General features: G+C 37.9%; 1 protein-coding gene across 1 annotated transcript in view; it reads right to left on the reverse strand.

The window, feature by feature from the left end:
* Positions 1–9,054: 9,054 nt before the first annotated feature.
* Positions 9,055–21,287, reverse strand: part of prkci.L (protein kinase C iota L homeolog) — a gene marked incomplete at its 5' end in the record, with an annotated part of 53,647 nt that continues 41,414 nt past the window's right edge. The window contains 5 exon segments of the mRNA NM_001090599.1: positions 9,055–9,494; positions 13,813–13,928; positions 16,880–16,969; positions 17,528–17,607; positions 19,030–19,155. Of these exon segments, the coding sequence (NP_001084068.1) occupies positions 9,407–9,494; positions 13,813–13,928; positions 16,880–16,969; positions 17,528–17,607; positions 19,030–19,155 (500 nt within the window). The 3' untranslated portion in view covers positions 9,055–9,406.

Consider the following 21,287-nt stretch of genomic DNA (forward strand, 5'->3'; position numbering starts at 1 on the left):
CCGTGCAGCCCTTCATAATACCGGGCTGTCCGGGCCAAAACTGGACACGTGGCAACCCTACTCCAGTGTAAGGTCGCGGTTGGGGAGAGCAGGCAGAAGAGCTCAACCTGGACCAGCCTGTGGCCGGCAAATGTGCTGAAATGCTGAAGTCAGCCCTACCCAGCCCGGTGGTATTGGACTGGCCCGCACATCACTACTGCCAGGAGCACAGTAGAAGGGGGATAGCCAATCACAGCCCTGCAGTTGCACAAGCAAAGCCATGCTACGGTTCCCTATCAGGTCAGCCTAGCTGCTGATTGGCTCCTATCCTACATTGCAGTGTGCTGCCAGCTCACCTACATAGCCTGGGAATGGAGGCAGGAAGAAGTCAAACAGATGGGTGGGACTAGTAGGGTTTTTGCAGAAATTTTCAATAAAACAACCCAAACACTATTTTTTAAAGCACATTCATTCTGTATTCAAAAGAGTATAATGTACTGGTACAGTCTAGTTTTTCACACAATAATATACTACCTCTTACATACTGTACATGCCAAAGACTTGTTGTATACCCAATACATCCCAACGTGGCAGCCCTGCAATAGAAGCAAAATCAAGGCTAACATTAGTTGTACTTTATGTCATCTTATCTAATGAACAGTATAATCCTCATAATGATGTGTGCCCACTTTCCTATAATATAGCATAATTATCCCTTTTTCTAAGAAAAAGAGCCCTTCCAAGCTCTTAACCTATCTATAAAATCATAGATGAATTCCTTTCATCATTAATCCCTAGACTAGTCTCATGTTATCTCCTGGTTGTTATATAATGTGTCATGCTTTGCGATAAAACTATTACCAACCTCTTATTTCATCAATCAAGATAACCAGTCACATTATATGCTCTGCCTGGAGCTCTGCTGTTGTACAGTCTATGCCAGGCCTTAACAGTAGTGTAATATATTCCTGATATATTGATTTATTTTCTTTCTTTTCCTTCTTGCAGACGAATATGAGAGTAAACAACAACAATCTAAACGTGCCAGTAATTAGATTTCTACATTTATTCTGGCACAGAACAAAACATGTATGAAACATTATCTTGACAAGAAGCAATAATTTATTTTCTTGTGGATGTCCCAAGGGCCATTGAGTCCCGATGAATTCTTCACCGAAGCAGCCAGCAAGGTGTTTTCATTACTTTTTATATTTTCATAGAAGAAGGAATGAGATTTTTCATCTCCTAGGACATCAGTTGAGCCCTGCAGGACAATACATGAGTCAGGGTGCGCACGATGTGTATAATGGTTATGTTGCAATGCTATTTTTAAGGCGGCTATTTAAATGGCTATTAAGAGGGAGCAGGTGCACCATGCTTACATGTTATTTAGCTCCAGGTAAACAGGAAAGATTTGCCTTTGAAAACTAATTACTAAGGCCCAAAATCTCCAAGAAGAAAAAAAAAATTGTCAGCTGAAACAAGCCTAACTATTTTCATACCCAGCTTGTTTCCTAAAGTGACTATACCCTGCCATTGCGCCCAGTCAGAATCTATGCTTTAAAGGGGTGAACATCACTCTCGACATCATACTAAATGTAAAAATAAGTGTGTAGCTCTACAGTGTAATCATATTTTGCTTAATGGGTTTTCCAGACCCCCATTTTAAAGCTGGAAAGAGGCAAAAGAGGAAGTCAAAGAATTCAAAACCAATTAAAAAACAGGACATTCTATGGCATGTTCATTTCTTCACTGGACAGGTGATAGAGTGAGCTTCAGTCTATAGGTTTTTGGACAAAAATGAACATTGTATAGCTGTAGCCTATAGTGTATTCTATGGAAATTTGAACAGTAAAACCTATAGGATATTCCAACAATATGTAAGAAGTGTTTTGTATACAAATAAAGGTCTCTGTACTTTAAAGTACATTTGGAATGATGAAGAGCCATTTGCATTGCTTTAGATCAGTGATTCCCAAACAGTAGCTTGTGAGCTGCCAGTGGCCTCAAAGCAGGAGCTTATTTTTCAATTCCTGGATTGGAGGCAAGTTAAAAACCATGTGTTCTGCCAAACCGAGCCTCCTGAAGGCTGTCAGTCCATATAGGTACTACCAAATAGCCAATCACAGCCCTTATTTTCCACCACCCAAGAACATGTTTGTGCTTGTGTTGCTCCCCAACTCCTTTTACATCTGAATGAATCTCACAATAAAGGAAGGTTGGGGACCCCTGCTTTAGATCATTGTTGTGCAACTTAATAAACATAGTGGGGCATTAATTTGTCATTCTGCATGTTGTAGGGCTTGATTTCATTCATAGAATATAATACAAAGAAGTCTGTGAAGCCCTTGAGCAAACCTTACAAATTTCTTTGATTTCCATCATTTCTATGTGATAAAAGACCCCACTGTTATTTGTCTAGAATATCTTCTGTTGTATTGGTAAAGAACTATCATGTTCCAGCTCAAGCATGTCTTCTCCACAGAAATAAACCCAACTCCTCCAGCGTTATTAGTGACCATGTGATCAAGGAAGCATTGTTCCAAGTTGGTTTCTGAACTAGTTGAGACACAGTTATTTATTTAGGACCCAGTGTGCTTTTTCCAACTTGGGAACCCCATTACAGCCTGACCTATTTGTAAAGTCGCCCCACTTGTAATAATAGCCTCATTAATTATATTGGGACATTTGTAGCTTACTGTAATCCTTTTTATTTTTTTTAATATAGTGCCAAAATTTTTAAAGGGCTTTACAGAGGTTTTATATCCTTCACATCAGTCCCTGTCCCAATCTACAGTTGTGATTAAACTATGGTCAGTTATATCAGGAAACAAAACAAAAAAACACGAGTGTAGGAGGAGCTACTTCCATACTGCTCTAAATGTTCATTTTCAGGTTGCCCTTTAATACAGCAGAAGCATGAAAGTGAACATACAAGACATTCTTACAATATTTACATAGTCCCCACGGCACTGTATTTGCTTCAGCGTTGGAGAAAACCGGTTCATCTAGCGTGGGATAACAACTCGTACGGTCTGTATCCGAGGATGGGAACGTATTTTCATTTTTAATGAAAGTCTCTTCCTTAAGCGCATTGCTTTTAATTGCATTTAAGCCTTAGTTTATGCATCTTTAATAAACCATCATTTATACATGGTTACAGACGCAGGCAAATTCAAGCTTCGGCCGACACGACTTTCATAAAGCATTGTATTGAATATTTGCCCAACATTCCAGACGGATTTAAAACAGGTTGAACAAAAGTGTTCCCTACTAAATAATTCAGTGCCTCAAAAAGGCCACAACATTCCTACTGTGAAATGATGAATACATGTGAAATCATGAATAGATCACAGTGTTTTTTTTAACGGGGCAATATGCACATTACTTTCAGAAAGCATCTCACCCTCTCTGAATTACAACACAATACAAGACCCGTTTGCAGTTCCATTACAGACATTATTTGATGGAATACACCTAGTCACAGTTTGTATAAACATTTTATTAAAAGGAAGTATGCAATCACATGTTTTTATTTTGACTTCTGAACATGCAGGCATTGCTAATGAATATATTTTATATTACACAGTGACACATTATGTAACAATTCCTTGAAGGCATCATACCATCTTATTAAAAGTCTTCAACAACTAAACTTTCTGGGGAAACCAGCAGATAGACCAGAGATATCATACTGGTGGACTCCCCTCACCCAATGTCTTATGCCCTATGGAAAGAGGGAGATGTAGGTCAGCAAACAGCCAGGGGACCACAAGTCTGACATCTCTGCTGTCGAATGTCTCCATGAAGATACAGCAACTCACTGGCTGAACTTTCTCATATTTGCATTCTGCAGATGCAGAGCTGAAGAGCTTAGATGCAATTCAGCCTGCTCTTGCTTAAATGAAGCTACACCACCAGCTATATGATATAAACAAAATCAGCAAACCATATATACAGCTTGTCAGTTTTACCTACCCACATCCAAATCATTCTTGGCCTGAAATATACTTCAAACATTTAAGGCAACCTTAAATTCAGGGTAAGGTCCAGGTAATATATATATTATAAGGAGTCAGTTTAGCAAACCTATAAATCCCTGTTTCTTAACATTGGGTCCCCAGATGTCAGTGAAGCACAGCTTCAAGCATGCACTAACCCTTTATTATCTGTTAAAGAGGTGGTTCAACTTTAAGTTAACTTTCAGTATGTTATGAAATGGCCAATTCTAAGATTTTTTTCAGTAAGTCTTCATTATTTATTTTATATATTTTTTAAATGATTTGCCTTCTTCTGACTCTTGCCAGCTTTCAAATAGGGGTCAGTGACCCCAGCTAAAAACAAATCCTCTGTAAGACTATCATTTCTTGCTCTGATCATTGCAACTTTTTATTACTCATCTCTCTATTAAGGCCCTCTCCTATTTATATCTCAGTCTCTTATTCAAATCCCTGCATGGTTGCTAGGATAATTTGGACCCTAGCAACCAGATAGCTGAAATTGCAAACTGGAGAGCTGCGGAATAAAAAGCTAAATAACTAAAAAAAAAAATAAAAAAAAAAATAAAGAATAAATACAAAAACCAATTGTAAATAGTCTCTACATCATACTAAGAGGGTTATTTATTAAAGTCCGAATGCCAAAAACTTGAATTTTTTTTTCACTATAAAATCAGAATTTTTAGTGAAATAAAAAAAGCTTGAATTTTTTGGAATTTATTATACCCGGAGGATGGAAAAAGTCTGAATTAGAAAATCTGGCATCTCAGATCTGCCGAGGTTGTATATGTCAATGGGAGAAGTCACAAAGAAGGTTTGCACAATATTCCTTGGTTTTCGGGCAAAAAATCTGAAAAAAAAAAATCAGTTTTCGGGAGGAAAATCCGAAAAATTTGTATGATTTGAATTTTTGGACGATTTTCACGATTTTTTTAGTTTTTCTCCGAGATTTTTTCAGGAAAATGTATTGATAAACGAGAGGAAATAACCAGTGTGGATATGGTCGGAGTATATTTCAGAAAATAATCAGATAAATTCGGATTTTGATAAATAACCCACTAAGAGTTAACTAAAAGGTGAACAAACCCTTTAGGGCTAGGCCACACGGGAAGATTTCAGGGAGATTAGTCGCCTGGCGTGTAATCTCCCTGAATGGCTTGCTGGTATCTTGCACCCACTAGCACTAAAGTCGCCTGCGCCTATTCACACGCGGCACCACGTTTTTCAAAGTCGCTCGAAATTGGAGGCAATTTCGAGCGACTTTGAAAAACGTATCGCCGCGTGTGAATAGGCGCAGGGGACTTTAGCGCTAGCGGGTGCGAGATACCAGAAAGCCATTCAGGGAGATTAGTCGCGGCGATTAGTCGACAGGCGACCAATCTCCCTGAATCTTCCTGTGTGGCCCTAGCCTTAAGGAATGCTGGGAATTGTAGTCTAGTAAGATTTGGGCACACAAGATTAAGGACCAGGAACATCATACTGGTGGAGGCAACATTTTGTAAGCCACAAATCTGACAACCTTGAACATTTGCACAAAAACAGTTGTGTGCATATAAAAAATAAACTTCATGTACAGCTATACAGAGATAATGTGCAACAATTCCAGTATAAAAATGCTCTAAACAAAAAAACACCCTGCCCGCCCCACAAAATACCAGAATAAAAGAAACATAAAATGACCATAGTAAAATGTTTGTAAAATCAGCAAGTGAATGTGCCTATTGTCCTGGAAGCATATCCTAGAGGGCCACTCTATATGTGGAATGTTTAAATCTTTGCTTAAAAGTTGACATCATGTCAACAAAGCCTTCAATGCAACATTAACTTCAAGGTATCATCTTCAAATGCAGCTGCCTATGCTGAGCCATTGTGGCGTCTATTGCATGAATATTATTCATCCTCTGACTCAGGGAAAAGGCAACTGAAGATTACAAACACAGCCTTAGCCCCTCTGGAGGTGATCAGTCATCAAAATGGTTATCACCTATTAAGGCTGCTTTATATCTGAGATTAAAGCTTAACCCAGGGTGCGAATGTATAATGTATATATTAGACATCATTCATCATCAATATGAGCGGCCTTGTTGTATAAATAATGGAAGATTACTGTTGTCTTCCATAAGTCGTCCAGGATTTCACCCTGCAGAGTAGGGCAAATTAGGAGAATTATTCACAAGAAGTACTAAAAGTAGGCACTTAGCAGAGCCCTATGAATATTCAGATTAAACATTCATGAGCTGTTGTGGTATATACTAATATTCTGCAAATAGAAGTTGCTTGGGGCTTGACTTTATCCTGGGAAAAGGGAATACAGCAGGCACACTGCAGACAAGCCCAGAGCCATAGCACTATTTTTAAATTCTAGCAGGACCATTTTGATTGGCTGCACAAAAGCTTCTGTTTGGTCTGCTACTCGCATGCATTGCCTTAAACCATTGATCCCCAACCAGTAGCTCATGAGCAACATGTTTCTCTCCAACCCCTTGGATGTTGCTCCCAGTGACCTCAAAGCAGGTGCTCATTTTTGAATTCCAGGCTTGGAGGCAAGTTTTGGTTGTATAAAAACAAGGTGCACTGCCACACAGAACCTCAATTTAGGTTGACAATACACATAGGGGCTACCAAATGGCCAATCACAGGACTTATTTGGCACCCCAAGAACATTTTTCTTTCTAGCGTTGCTCCCCAACTCCTTTTACTTCTAAATGTTGCTCACGGGTTCAAAAGGTTGGGGATCCCTGTTAAACCATTAAACAACAGACTGTTAATGGTAGGATGCTGGAACTCATAATAATAAGATAGTAGGGAGGATCAATTTATCCAGTGAGCCTTGTTTCTAAAAGTGACAACCCATGGCTAGATCATAGAATAAGATTATAATGTATTTGATAAGCAGCAAAAACCCGATGACTGTCGGCTGCTGAGCTATGTCTGCCCTATTTGTAAAAGCGTACAACCTTCCACTTGATAAAGCTCTCAATTACCAAAAAGTTGGTAATATTTGGTTTATTTTTGTCCTGACTGCATGCAAACAGTGGCATTTAAGCAGCAGTATTTGGCTCCAGCAAATGGCTCCAGCAATTGCTAAAAAATCTAATCTGGACTGATTTGGTTCACCAACAGAGCCAGATGCTCAATGGTCCTCTGCTCATGTGGGAAATCTTCCTGTAGGTAGTCAGCATAATGAAAGGGAGCAATAGATTCCCTTTAAATGCATACAGATTCTGAGTTCATAGTCCAATGAGTGCACAGAATGAGACATATTTAGGGGCTGCAACATTACCAGCAACATACCAGCACCCTATGGGGTTTTAACATGACCTTGATTAATGCAAGACACATAGGGGCTCTGGTATGCTTGTGTAATAAAAATCTAAAAAAAAAAAAAAAAAGTAATTATGTACACACACTTGGTAAGTTTTACTGGTAGCTTTTACCACTAATAGAAAAATAAATTGGAAACGAAGTGCCTAACTAACAAGTTAAGACAAGCCACAAATGAATCCTAACACTATGAATTCCGTCACTAAAGCCTTTCTTTAAAGTAAATGAGAAGTTTAAGACCAATCAGGCAGTAATAAAAAAAAAAATACGTCTTTCCCTTAGGTATTTCAGGCATGTGGTTGCATCCATGAAGTTTTTCATTGAAAATTTCTCCAGGGACAGATGTGCCGAGGTCAAATGAAGTGTAATTATTAAGCAGAAAGGGAACATGCACTTCGTTTGGCACCAACAAAACATTGTACTAAACATATAAATCTTCTGATGTTGAGGAGGCAGTTGGCACTATAGCAGCTGAGAGTAAAAGGCTGTGAGGTGGAATACATTACGTTTTTAGCACGGAAAAAAGTTGTTTGATACATTCATTTAGAAAGCTACGTTGAGACTAATTTATACCTTATTTGAAATGATGCAGGGAGGCAGTTGGCCCCTTTCCTTACATATGAACAATGGTAGATCTCTAGATATTTTGTTGAGTGAGAAGAGGTCTATCTACTAGTATGTTGGTTAGATTGATAGAAAAAAGGATCTGACGTACGTCAGTGTATTCGCAGTTATTGATTAGAGAGAAGAGAAATCCCTTCTTTATCAATTAAAACTTTTTAAAAGAAGCTGGATGTTATATACCATATATGAATATAGAAAACTTTCATTATTATATAATATATAGAAAACCGTTATTATATAATAATGATTTTCTATATTAATAGATGGTATATATCATCCAGCTTCTTTTAAAGAAGTCGCTCTACCGACTCTTCCAGTAAATTTAAAATACGTTTTAATTGATAAAAAAGGGATTTCTCTTTTCTCCAATCAATAAGATCTCTAGATATATGGCATGGTCTCCCAAAAAAACTAAGCCCTTACACCATTTATAATGGCAGTCAAACCTCAGAACCAACATGAAATTTTGATCCTGTATTTCGACTGGCATATTGCAGTGAAACTGCCAGCTGATACTCAGAATTAGGTAGTCCATTAATATCTTGCATTTTAAGGGTGTTTTCCTACTAAGCACATTCTAGAACATGCATAAAACAACATTTCTTTAAATCAGGTGAAGGACTAGGATCTCTTGATACCACGAAGCAGATGTTAAACTCAGTTTAGAGGGTGAATAGCAGAATATGCAGGAAAAATTAATTAGACACAGTATAAAGGCTTCTGTGATAGCTTTTGCTTACATGGGCAAGAACTTGTGAATATACAATACCATAGCAACGGTTCATATTTAGATTAAAAGCCATCTTTTTTTTGGGTGTCGGTAGCCAGTGTGTAGTGTGTGTTATATCAGCTGAAATCATAATCTTAAAACAGAACAAGATGTTTTTTCAAGGTAGTGGACTAAGCATGCAGAGTAATGAGCATGCATTTACAGTCGTTTTCTACGTGGCGTATAGGAACGGCAATCTAATGGAATGCTTAACGGATATCTTCTTACCCTTGCAATACAAAATGTCCTTTAAAGAATATTCTAATGCACTCGTTCTATATACCAGTAGAAGAGTATATCCATATATAGTGGAGGCAAGATTGTACTCGACTATTTCTATCGACAGTGAAAGGTGTGAATGGGGTAGCAAATGATTTATCATATTCTTGGAAGTGCAAGATTGGAGAGAGGAAAAAAAACCCCCCAGCACATTTTCAATTCCCGGGCGATCAGGATCCTCAGCAGAAGATAGTGTGCGACTAGCAGATAAAACGATTCCAAGAACCTGGAGATGTCTTTTTTTCTGTCCATACAATAAACATATCTCATTTTAGGGATTCGGAGCTTTAAATAGCTGATATAAATTAGCACACAGCGGTACAGCAATACTGCAGATTGTGCTTTCCAGGATAATATTCAAACAGTGGTTGTCCCTGCAGAAGAGAGACAGAGCCGGCCGAGGCTGATGTGTCCTGTGGAGCTGTCCTATAAATTATACACATTCTTCGGCAGACATCAGCAGCGGGTTGATATATTCAAAGCCTTCAAACTCTGACTGGTCAATCTTCCTCACAACATCCCTGTTAAAACAAATCACTATAATGAGCTACAGGGTCTAGGTGTGTTATACAGTTAGAATGCTAAGCAATGTGACTGTTGGCAACATCAGCTGAAAAAAAGAAATATCATTCAATGCCTTGTTTTGTCTTATTAGCATTACCCATTTACTCTGGTGGAAATGCCATTTGCAAGGAAAACTAAGTACATAATCAAAAGATTACTTAGAGAAAATGACAATATGTGCAAGCGCTGAACTGACAAATTTGTACATTAAAACAATGAGTGTTTTGAGGGTAACCCTTAAAGGAGAACTAAAGCTTAACTAAAGAAGCAGCTAGAAAGGTTGTACATTATGTTTTGGGAATAATATGGTTTAGGGTGCCAAAAAATCTATAAAGGTACTACTACAAAACGAGTTAGTAATTCATAATCAAATATTATTAAAGTTAATCATGGGGAATATACTCACAATTCACCCCAGTCCTAGGGTGTAAGTCCAAGTCAACATTTCAAAAAAAAGAAAAATGTGAGTGTCCCCCAAAATAATGAATCACTCAATTTTAAAAAATGAAAAATTTATTAGGACATCAGAGCAAGACCTAACGCGTTTCGCGCCTGCTGGGGCACTTACTCATGTTTTATATACTGAACTTATTGCACCAGCCTAAAGTTTCAGCTTGTCAATAGCAGCAATGATCCAGGACTTCAAACTTGTCACAGGGGGTCACCATCTTGGAAAGTGTCTGTGACACTCACATGCTCAGTGGGCTCTGAGCAGCTGAGAAGCTAAGCTTAGGTGTCGTCACTAATTATCAAGCAGAAAATTAGGTTGGCCTGTAATGTAAGCTGATGCTACAGGGCCGATTATTAAATTCTGACGCTAGTTGCACTGGTTTCTGTGTTGCCATGTAGTAATTATCTGTATTAATTACTAATCAGCCTTATATTGTGCCATTTATATTCTATGTGTACTGTATATTGTGAGTGGATCCCTAAGCTCAGTAAGTGACAGCAGCACACAGCATGTGCAGTGAATCAGCAGAAAAGAAGATGGGGAGCTACTGGGGCATCTTTGGAGATATAATTGTATCACCGAGACCTGGTGGGATGAAACATGTGACTGGATTGTGAATTTAAATGGTTACACCCTTTTTAGGAGGGACAGAGGGTTTAAAAGGGTGGAGGAGTGTGTTTGTTTGTAAAGCCTGAATTAAAGCCATGCGCTAAAGAAATACCAATAGCTGGCACTGGTGAGGGTGTAGAATCACTCTGGGTAGAGATTTTGACTGGGCAAAAGGTAACAAAAAGAATTATCATTGGTGTATGCTATAAACCACCTCGTATAAGTGTCGAGTATGAAGCCCAGCTACTCTTGCAGATACAAGCGGCTTCACAGCTGGGTCAAGTTGTTGCTATGGGTGACTTCAATTATCCAGACATTGACTGGGGTAATGGGGTTGCTAAGACAGAAAAAGCTAGTAGGTTTGTAAATATGCTGAATGACAACTTTTTATTCCAGCTCGTTCAAGAACCTACTAGGAATAACTCACTTTTGGACCATGTAATAACTAACAATACTGAACTCATCTCTAACATTTGTGTGGGTGAGCATTTAGGGAATAGTGATCATAACATGGTCTCCTTTGAGATTCTGTTGCAGAAGCAATTCTATAAGGGAGTAACTAAAACACTAAATTTCAGACGTGCAAACTTTGACAGTATAAGGGCATCTCTGCAACATATTAAGTGGGAAATGCTTTTCTCAGGGTTAAACACAGAACAAAAATGGGAAGTCTTTAAAATGCTGCTTAATAAATATACTTGTCAGTATATTCCACTTGTAAGCAAGGAACGTCGTTGCAAAGCAAAATCTTTTTGGTTCAATAGAAGCGTTGGTGTTGAGGTGGGTAAGAAAAGACGTGCTTTTAAGGCTTTCAAGTTAGCTGGTACAGCCGAAACATTTATAAGGTACAAGGAGGCCAATAAATCATGCAAAGAAGCTATAAGGCAAGCTAAAATTGCTATAGAAAAGGATATTGCAGCAAGCAGTAAAAAAAATCCAAAATTATTTTTTAAATATGTTAATAGTAAAAAAATGAAGCAGGAAGGGGTGGGACCCTTACTATCAGAGGGGGGTCAGCTGGTTGATGAAAACAAAATAAAAGCGCAGATTGTGAACTCATATTTTTCATCGGTCTACACAAATGAGGAATCAGTAAGTGAAGGTTTCCTTCTTAACAGTCCCAATTCTAGTAATACAACTAATGATGCATGGTTCACACATTAAGAAATTCAAAAGAGACTAGAACATGTTAAGATTAACAAAGGTCCAGGGCCAGATGGTATTCATCCCAGGGTAATTAGCGAGCTTAGCTCTGTGATTGCCAAACCTCTTTACTTAATTTTTCAGGATTCATTGAGATCTGGCATAGTGCCGAGAGACTGGCGAATTGCTAATGTGGTGCTTCTATTCAAAAAGGATCCCGTTCTCAGCCTCAAAACTATAGGCCAGTTAGTCTGACGTCAGTGGTAGGAAAGTTTTTCGAAGGGTTAATAAAGGATAAGATACTGGACTTCATAGCAAATCATAATACTATGAGTTTGTGCCAGTATGGTTTTATGCGTAATAGATCTTGCCAGACTAACTTAATTTCTTTTTTTGAGAATGTAAGTAGAGACCTCGATTCTGGGATGGCAGTGGATGTGATTTACTTCGATTTTGCTAAAGCATTTGATACAGTGCCACACAAAAGGTTACTGGTTAAATTAAGGAATGTTGGCCTGGAACATAGTATTTGTACCTGGATAGAGAACTGGCTAAAAGATAGACTACAAAGAGTGGTGGTAAATGGAACATTTTCTAATTGGACCAGTGTTGTTAGTGGAGTACCGCAGGGCTCTGTACTAGGTCCCTTGCTTTTCAACTTGTTTATTAATGACCTGGAGGTGGGCATTGAAAGTACTGTTTCTATTTTTGCAGATGATACTAAATTGTGCAGAACTATAGGTTCCATGCAGGATGCTGCCACTTTGCAGAGTGATTTGTCTAAACTGGAAAACTGGGCAGAAAACTGGAAAATGAGGTTCAATGATGATAAATGCAAGGTTATGCACTTTGGCAAAAATAATATAAATGCAAGTTATACACTAAATGGCAGTGTGTTGGGAGTTTCCTTAAATGAAAAGGATCTAGGGGTCTTTGTGGATAACAAGTTGTCTAATTCTGGGCAGTGTCATTCTGTGGCTACTAAAGCAAATAAAGTTCTGTCTTGCATAAAAAAGGGCATTAACTCAAGGGATGAAAACATAATTATGCCTCTTTATAGGTCCCTGGTAAGGCCTCATCTGGAGTATGCAGTGCAGTTTTGGACTCCAGTCCTTAAGAGGGATATAAATGAGCTGGAGAGAGTGCAGAGACTAAGTGCAACTAAACTGGTTAGAGGGACGGAAGACTTAAATTATGAGGGGAGACTGTCAAGGTTGGGGTTGTTTTCTCTGGAAAAAAGGCGCTTGCGTGGGGACATGATTACACTTTACAAGTACATTAGAGGACATTATAGACAAATGGCAGGGGACCTTTTTACCCATAAAGTGGATCAGAAGAACTTTCATTTGAAGCAACGTAGGGGGTTCTTCACAGTCAGGACAGTGAGGTTGTGGAATGCACTGCCGGGTGATGTTGTGATGCTGATTCAGTTAATGCCTTTAAGAATGGCTTGGATGATTTCTTGGACAGACATAATATCAAAGGCTATTGTGATACTAAGCTCTATAGTTAGTATAGGTATGGGTATATAGAATTTAATTAAAAGTAGAGAGGGGTGTATGTATGGATGCTGGGTTTTCATTTGGAGGGGTTGAACTTGATGGACTTTGTCTTTTTTCAACCCAATTTAACTATGTAACAGATCTTTACAGCTAAAGGGTTGTGGTTGCCTTGGACTGGTACAGAAGCCCAAAACATAAAGTACATAATTTCTAGCTACTTCTTTAGTTAAGCTTTAGTTCTCCTTTGAAATATATAGCTGGCATTGGGCAAATGGCTGGTACTCCTGCCCATTGCATATGCAAAGGCTTCTTTTTGAAATGGCGAGTTATGAACGGTGTCACAATGTGGACAATAGATACCTGTGCAATTAAAAAGTTTCCTTAAACTAGGATCCCTTTTGTGTAGCAAAATCATCATAGTCATTCTTCCAGTCACATAGGTAATTAAGTTACAAACCCCTTCTGGTGTTGTATATGGTTGTTGTATAAGGGTCATAATACGGCCATGTCTTTGATCAGACTTCCCGCTACACAGAAATAACAAGAAATCAGATGACATGTCTCACTTACTCATCATCAGGGGTAAGCTGCACTGGTTCATTAGTGAACTGAGCATCAAAGTTATCCAAACCAAATTCCCCAGATATATTTGGCTTAAATGGAGGGACCACCTGTTTTTGCTCCATCTGAAACATAAAAAGAACAAATCACATTCAAAGAACGGGTTAGGTTCATACAAACTGATAAACGAATGGCTGCTGCCCAAGCTTTGTTACTGGACCTTACAATGTGATCATAACATACTAGGAAACCAGCAATGTACCAGAGATGGACTAGGAAAGACCACAGGGCAATGATTTACCATTCTATCATAATCATGTATGTATGTATTTAATAGACTGCCTTTCATTTTGTTCTACATAAAAAAACTTTTCGGTAGACTTTATATGTTTAAAAAAAAATAATAGAATTATAAAGCATGAGGGAGGTAACTAAAGCACAAACATTCTATTACAGACTCAGTAGGGTTCCAGGCAATAGACTGCCTTCAAGTCAGACAGAGGATCAATACCATTTCAGTGCTAATCTCAGGCTCTGGTATAAACTTGGATTTTCAGATATAAAGCATGACTGGATTATTGTTTTTGGCAAAAATAAATGAAGTTGAGTCTTGTGAGTGGAAAGAACTCTTCCCCTTAAAGAAGTCATTTCCTTTTCATTTCTAAATTATAACTTCCTGCTCTCTCTGATGCCTTTTGTATGTTCTCATATATTTTCAGTTTCCACTGTTCTTATTTTTTCTTCAGTCTTCCAGTTCTGGTTTCTATCCATCCCTCTTCTCTTTTAAGATTAAAGCACACATGGCATTTTTAGGATGTTTCACCAACTGTATTTTTAGGCACTGAAAGATCCTTTTTACAGAATAAATCACTGCTAGCTGCCACTGTGATTCAATGGGAACTGTGAGGAAATGTTAAATTTTAGCGAGGCCGCTCACGCCTTAACGGTGAAAGGAAATAGTCCCTTGTCCTTATTCCCTATGAAGGATGATTACAGAGCGGACACCTTGAGAACTGCAGAAAGCAAATTAAATGCACTTTTAGAACACAGAGCGATATCACAGAATGGATCAAAATAATTAAGTCTTTAACCCTGAGTGCAACATACTGGAAAACATCATATAATAATAATAATTACTTATGTATGTTTGTCACTCGAAAAGGCACACTAAAGCATTTACAGGAGACAATCACGTGATTCTCAGTGAGAACAATGTGAGATGACAGGGAAAACATTTCTTTTTATGTTGCATTTACAGTCAACAAGAACCTGCTGGGTTGGATGTCCCAAAAATCACCATGTGTGCCACAGACTGTATATCTGTATTCTTTATTTCTTCTGTTTTCCTGCATTTTTTAAAAAAATCTTCCTTCTCTTCAGCTGTTCTTGTTATTCCTTTCTGTCAGCTATCACTATTAGGGATGCACCAAATCCAGAATTCAGTTCAGGATTCTGCCTTTTTCAGATTTAGGATTCAGCTGAATCCAAGTGCCTGGCTGAAAATCACGTGACTTTTTGTCACACAAAAAAGGAAGTCATAGCGCGCTCTCTTTCACCCTTGTTTTCTTAATTTACATATGCAAATTAGGGTTTGGATTTGGTTCGGTGTTCAGACGAATCGTGCATCCCTAAAAACTACTGATCTTTCTGTATAAAGTTTTCTTTGTCATGCCTTCACCTTTTCTTCCCTTCTTCCCCTCCTCCTGTGCACCGTTTCCTTAAAGGGATACTGTCATGGGAAAATCAGTTAATGGCACTGCTTCAGTAGAATTCTGAACTGAAATCCATTTTTCAAAAGAGCAAACAGATTTTTTTATATTCAATTTTGAAATCTGACATGGGGCTAGACATATTTTGTCCCCAGCTGCCCCCAGTCATGTGACTTGTGCTCTGATAAACTTCAATCATTCTTTACTGCTGTACTGCAAGTTGGAGTGATATCAACCCCCTGCCTTTCCCCCCCAACAGCCTAACAAAAGAACAATGGGAAGGTAACCAGATAGCAACTGCCTGGTAGATCTAGGAACAACCCTCAATAGTCAAAGCCAAGTCCCACTGAGACTGATTCAGTTAGGAGAAAACAGCTTGCCAGAAAGTAGTTACATCCTAAAGTGCAGGCACAAGTCACATGACTGGGGGCAACTGGGAAACTCATAATATGTCTAGTCTGCTGGAGTAGCACTATTAACTGATGCGTTTTGAAAAAAAACATGTTTTTCCATGACAGTATCCCTTTAAGGTGCTTCTGGTTTTTTGCAGATTTATCTTCACATATCTGAGGTAGAAATGCTGATCAAGAGTCATGTAGCCAAGGATTTCGCCAAGCCTCATATTGATGTTTTAGGTTGAAAAAACCCTGATTTCCCAACACTGTAGGCGATCCACATACACCCTTGGTGGGCTGCAGACCCCTATATAAGGGCTCCCTGGTCGATCTGCTGGCATGTGCAAGTGCAGAAATGGATCACTCTGAAATTCCCTTTGGGCTGGCTCCGGTAGTGCACAGTTTTTAAGGATATAATTTACAGGAAATTCATGTGGGATGTGTATTATATCCTTAAAATGATGCTTAGTGATGTCATCAGTTACAGTCCATGCTTTGTGATGTAATTTGTATCACATAACATGTTGCTAAATGCAGAGTTGGCTCCATACTTTCCACATACTTTTATCATTGACCACATTGGTTACTTATAATATCCTTATAATACACTAAAGCCATGAATATCTTGTAAATTATATCCTTATAAACGGTGAGTTCTGATGTCATCAGTTATAAACGGTGAGTTCTGATGTCATTTCTGTCACATGACTCACTGAAATTATTATAATAATTATTATAATAAATAAAGTACCCCCAGTTGAAAAATATGGGGATATTAGAAGTTACCTCTGAGTTCCATGACCTTCAGCCTCGTATTTTTATATGGTTATGAAACTCCTTGGTAACTTATAATATCCTTATATTTTATAAGAGGGGTACTTTATTCACTATATAATTTACAACGGGGTACATTATTCCCTATATAAATTATATATTTAAAGTCTAAAAACAGGAAAAAGGAATTTAACTTACAAGATCCCAGTCTACATTACGGAAGAACTGATGTCCCTGGATATCTGCAAATCCTGTCTGAGGGTGACAGCCGAGGCGATCCTTTGGATCCTAATTATATAGGGAAACATGCAAAATAAATTATATAAATGCTAGGTTGACTTATATAATTCTATCTATCCCAGAGACCACATGAGCTGAAAGTCAAAAGGTTAATTAATGCAAGCTCAGCAGATTTTAAACTCGCCAAGAGCTGCTCTTACAACCAAGTTGGTGGCTCTGCTCTCAAGGCCAGGGTCCTAAAAGCAAACTTGAGAACAAAAACCAGGGGGTCTGCATACATAGAATGTTTCTATCCTTAACGAATATACTTATTAAGCTGTCTATAATGAGATGTAACTTTTCGCTCCAATGATTAGATCCCATATACCTGTATATAATAAAATATTTTATTACAGAGCTACACACTATGTTTCGGCATACTGCAAGGCCTTTGTAGGCCGAAACATTAGTCTGTAGCTCTGTAATAAAATATTTTATTGATTTGAAAAGACCCGTGAGTGAGGATCTCTTTGGAATTGAAGTGGATAAAATCGGTGATTCTAATATAAGCAATATTATTAAGAAATACAGTATAAGGTTACATTGGCAGAATTATCTGTGACTCACCTTGTTAAGGAAGCTTTTTAAAACACTTGCAGCCTTTACTGAAAGTGATCTTGGAATACGGATTTGCTTTTCCAGAATTACTATGAATAAAACAAAATATTACTAACATTAAATACATTTTTACACACACACCCTCTCTCAACTGATATCAAGGTGACTAATACTAATCTCGAGTTTAAAATCTTGTCTCTTACGGTGATCAATTTTTGGCACAGGGGCTAAATGATGGGAGCAGCATGATATGGCCCAACACCTGGCAGCTCTTTTCAAACAAGCTGATTTTAATGTGTATGGCCAGCTTTAACAACACTGGTAAAGTTGTTTCAGCATGGACAGTCACATTTGCGAAGTCTCAAGACTGTATAATTAGATTGCATTAAAAATAACACCAAAGGGTCCTGGCACATTGGACGTTTTGACGCCAGTGATAAATCTGTGCTACCACGGATGACAAAACCTCCCTAGTTTCCTTCCAACTGGCAGAAATGTAAATGGCTAAACAGATTAAGCTAGGTATACATGAATATATCTGCTGTTTGGATCATAACAGGTATCTAGGAAACCCACCGGGCAAAAAACACCTGCATCAACAGGCCCATTTGGTCCACATATCGGAAACTAGGGCTGATCTACTATACTACCATAGGGTAAAAGTCCTTGTTTACAGTAACCCATAGCAGCAAGTTGGCATGCAGCATTGATTACTGTACTGCAGACTGAATTATTATGAAACAAAATCTATAATGGTTTGCTGCCCTGGTACTAAGCGGGCCCCACAGTTATCTACATCCAAACATTATTTAAATACGTTAAAATGATCATTGCTTCTTCAGGAAACCTTCTTAAAGGGATGGTTCACCTTTAAGGTAACTTTTATTATGTTATAGAACGATCAGTTCTAAGCAACTTTTCAATTGGGTTTTCATTATTTCTTTCTTTATAGTTTTATAGTTATTTATATTTTTCTTCTGATTCTTTGCAGCTTTCAAATGGACGTCGCTGTCCCCTTCTTAAAACCAAATGCTCTGTAAGGCTACACATGTATTGTTATTGTTACTTTTTATTACTGATCCTTCTATTCAGACTCTCTCCTATTCATATTCTAGTTTCTTATTCAAATCAATGCATGGTTGCTAGGGTAATTTGGGCTCTAGTTAACAGATTGCTTAAAATGCAAATTGAAGAGCTACTGAATAAAAAGCTAAATAACGCAAAAACCTTCAATAATAAAAAATGAAAACAAATGGCAAATTATCTCAGAATAGCACTCTTTACATCATACTAAAAGTTAACTCAAAGGTGAACAACCCCTTTAAATCTAAATTCCCTAAGGGTCATTTATCATCTGTTTTAATCGCATCAATTTTATTACGTTAGCAGCAGACATTTCTTTCATTCATTGCAGTTCAATAGTCTTTATTTCTCAACTCCATACAGAGAATATAAAAGAAAGAAATGCTATAATGTAAGCCTTCAGTTTTATTAAAATGCTGGATCATTACCTTGGAAAAGAAAATCTTCTGTATTTTGGTCTGGATTGTCAGAGCTTCCGACGATATCAAAAGGTGACCTTCCGGCCATCATCTCAAACATCAAGACCCCAAGAGCCCACCAATCAACGCTGAAACCTTTACATGTGGAAAAGCAGTCAATAAACCTCCAATCTCCAGATCTTTTTATCTGGCTTTAACCTGGCCTTGTAATAAAACAGTCAGTGTGGCATTTTCCTTATCACAGCGTTAGCGAGTTCTTTCCTGGGCTGGTGTGAATCAGTGCTAATAACATGCTTATTTGGTGTAATCTTACCTAGTGGAACTTATCTCTCTTAAGCACACACACACTACTAACTGAAACCCTGGGAGCTATTAGCAGTAAGTCAAAATAGAAAGAAGCATTTCAATGTACAAAGTTGGATTTCTGTACGGTAGGACTAGCAGAGGTGAATGGATATATATATATATATATATATATATATATATATATATATATATATATATATATACACACACATACATATATATATATATATATATACACACACATACACACACAGACACACACATATATACATACATACATACATACATCTTCCCGAATTACTGAATTTTATCCAGACCTGGTATCCTTTTATAAATTATACCATTCCAAAATATGCATTTGCTACTATTTTTCAATGTATTTTTTGTGCTAGGCAGTTATATATATCCAGTTTTGAATAATTAAAAATGTTACAGCTGTTGTTGAGTTGCTTGCTTTGCATGGCTTATCTTTCTTAGCTCAGTCACTCTACTAATTAATCCAAAAGCCTTTAGTAATGTCAACAGAAGGCTTTTAGATAAGATCTGTGACAACTCTGGTCAGATGGGTAGATCCTCAGGAACACAAATACAAGATAAAATAATAAGTGGAAAATTGACAATGGTACTCAGGATATTTTGTTGTCTGTGGTAAATCTGTGCTACAGAAGGCAATAAAACATCCCTATTTTCCTTCTCTAGTTGCCCCTAGGCTAAAACCAGACATTGCTATTTCCGTAGGCCAGAAAACAGACAATGCGTTCACTCCTCTGACTGACTATCTGCTTATGTATAGACATGGAACGGATTTCGCACCAAATCCACTCAGTGTGTCTGCACCCAGGCCAGTGCAGACAGAGACAGTGTTTAAAGCAGAGAAACAGTCCCATCTGGCATTAGCCTTTCCTATTTCAATAATACAGGTAGTCCTCACGTTACATATACCCGACTTAAGCTGGCCATAGACATAACAATTACGATCTTTCTTGGAAAAGATCTTTCCAAGAAAGATTGTTTGTTTCAACACACGTGTAGAGCTATGTTGTCAGATATACAGGTAGAAACAATAGAATTCTACCTGTATCTGACGATTCAGCACTAACAATGCCCGATGTTCAAGCCATCTGATCAAAATTTTCCGTCCAAACCTGATCGACAAGCCGACCGATATCCAAGTCTTTTGCCGAAATTGGTCAGCTCTTTTACCACCATACACGCACTAAATATTGTACGAAAATTTGTTTCGTATGATATTATATGTGAGTCTATGTCCACCTTTCATACAACTCACACTTACAGATGGAGGCTATTACAGTAACATACTATGGTTTGCTTGACTTTTATTAGCATTTAGCTTTAATACCTGACCCAATCCCCTCTGGCGTGTGTTGTCTACTGCAGAGCACAGTAAGGTAAAAATAAATATGTACAGAAAGGTAAAAATAAATACTATGTTAAAGTGGACCTGTCACCCAGACACAAAATTCTGTATAATAAGTCCTTTTCAAATTAAACATGAAATCCAATTTCTATTTTTTTATTAAAGCATTCATAGCTCTTGTAAGCTCATTTAAGCATCTCAGCTGTCAAATATTGTCTGCCTCTCCTCTATGCCTAGGCATAGAGGTGGGGCAGACAATTACTTTTACTTTCCATTCAGCACTTCCTACATGTCACTCTTCTCTCCACATTCCCACAGTTCTCTTAACCATTTAATTGTGTAACTAGTGCATGGGGCTGGACATCAGGTCCCCCATTCTGGTGCACAAACAAGATTCTGAGATGATGCAAGGCTTGTCTTAATAACAGTGTCCACAAAATGGCTCCTGCCTGCTTGCTATAATTATAAATTCCCAGACTGAAGGAAACAATATTCAAATGATTTATATAGTGTAATTACATTTTATTTTGCTTGACTAATGTGATAAAATAGGATTTTGAATATTTATTTTGGGCGATGGTCC

Source organism: Xenopus laevis, chromosome 5L (assembly GCF_017654675.1).
Source record: "Xenopus laevis strain J_2021 chromosome 5L, Xenopus_laevis_v10.1, whole genome shotgun sequence".
Classification (NCBI taxonomy): Eukaryota; Metazoa; Chordata; class Amphibia; order Anura; family Pipidae; genus Xenopus; species Xenopus laevis.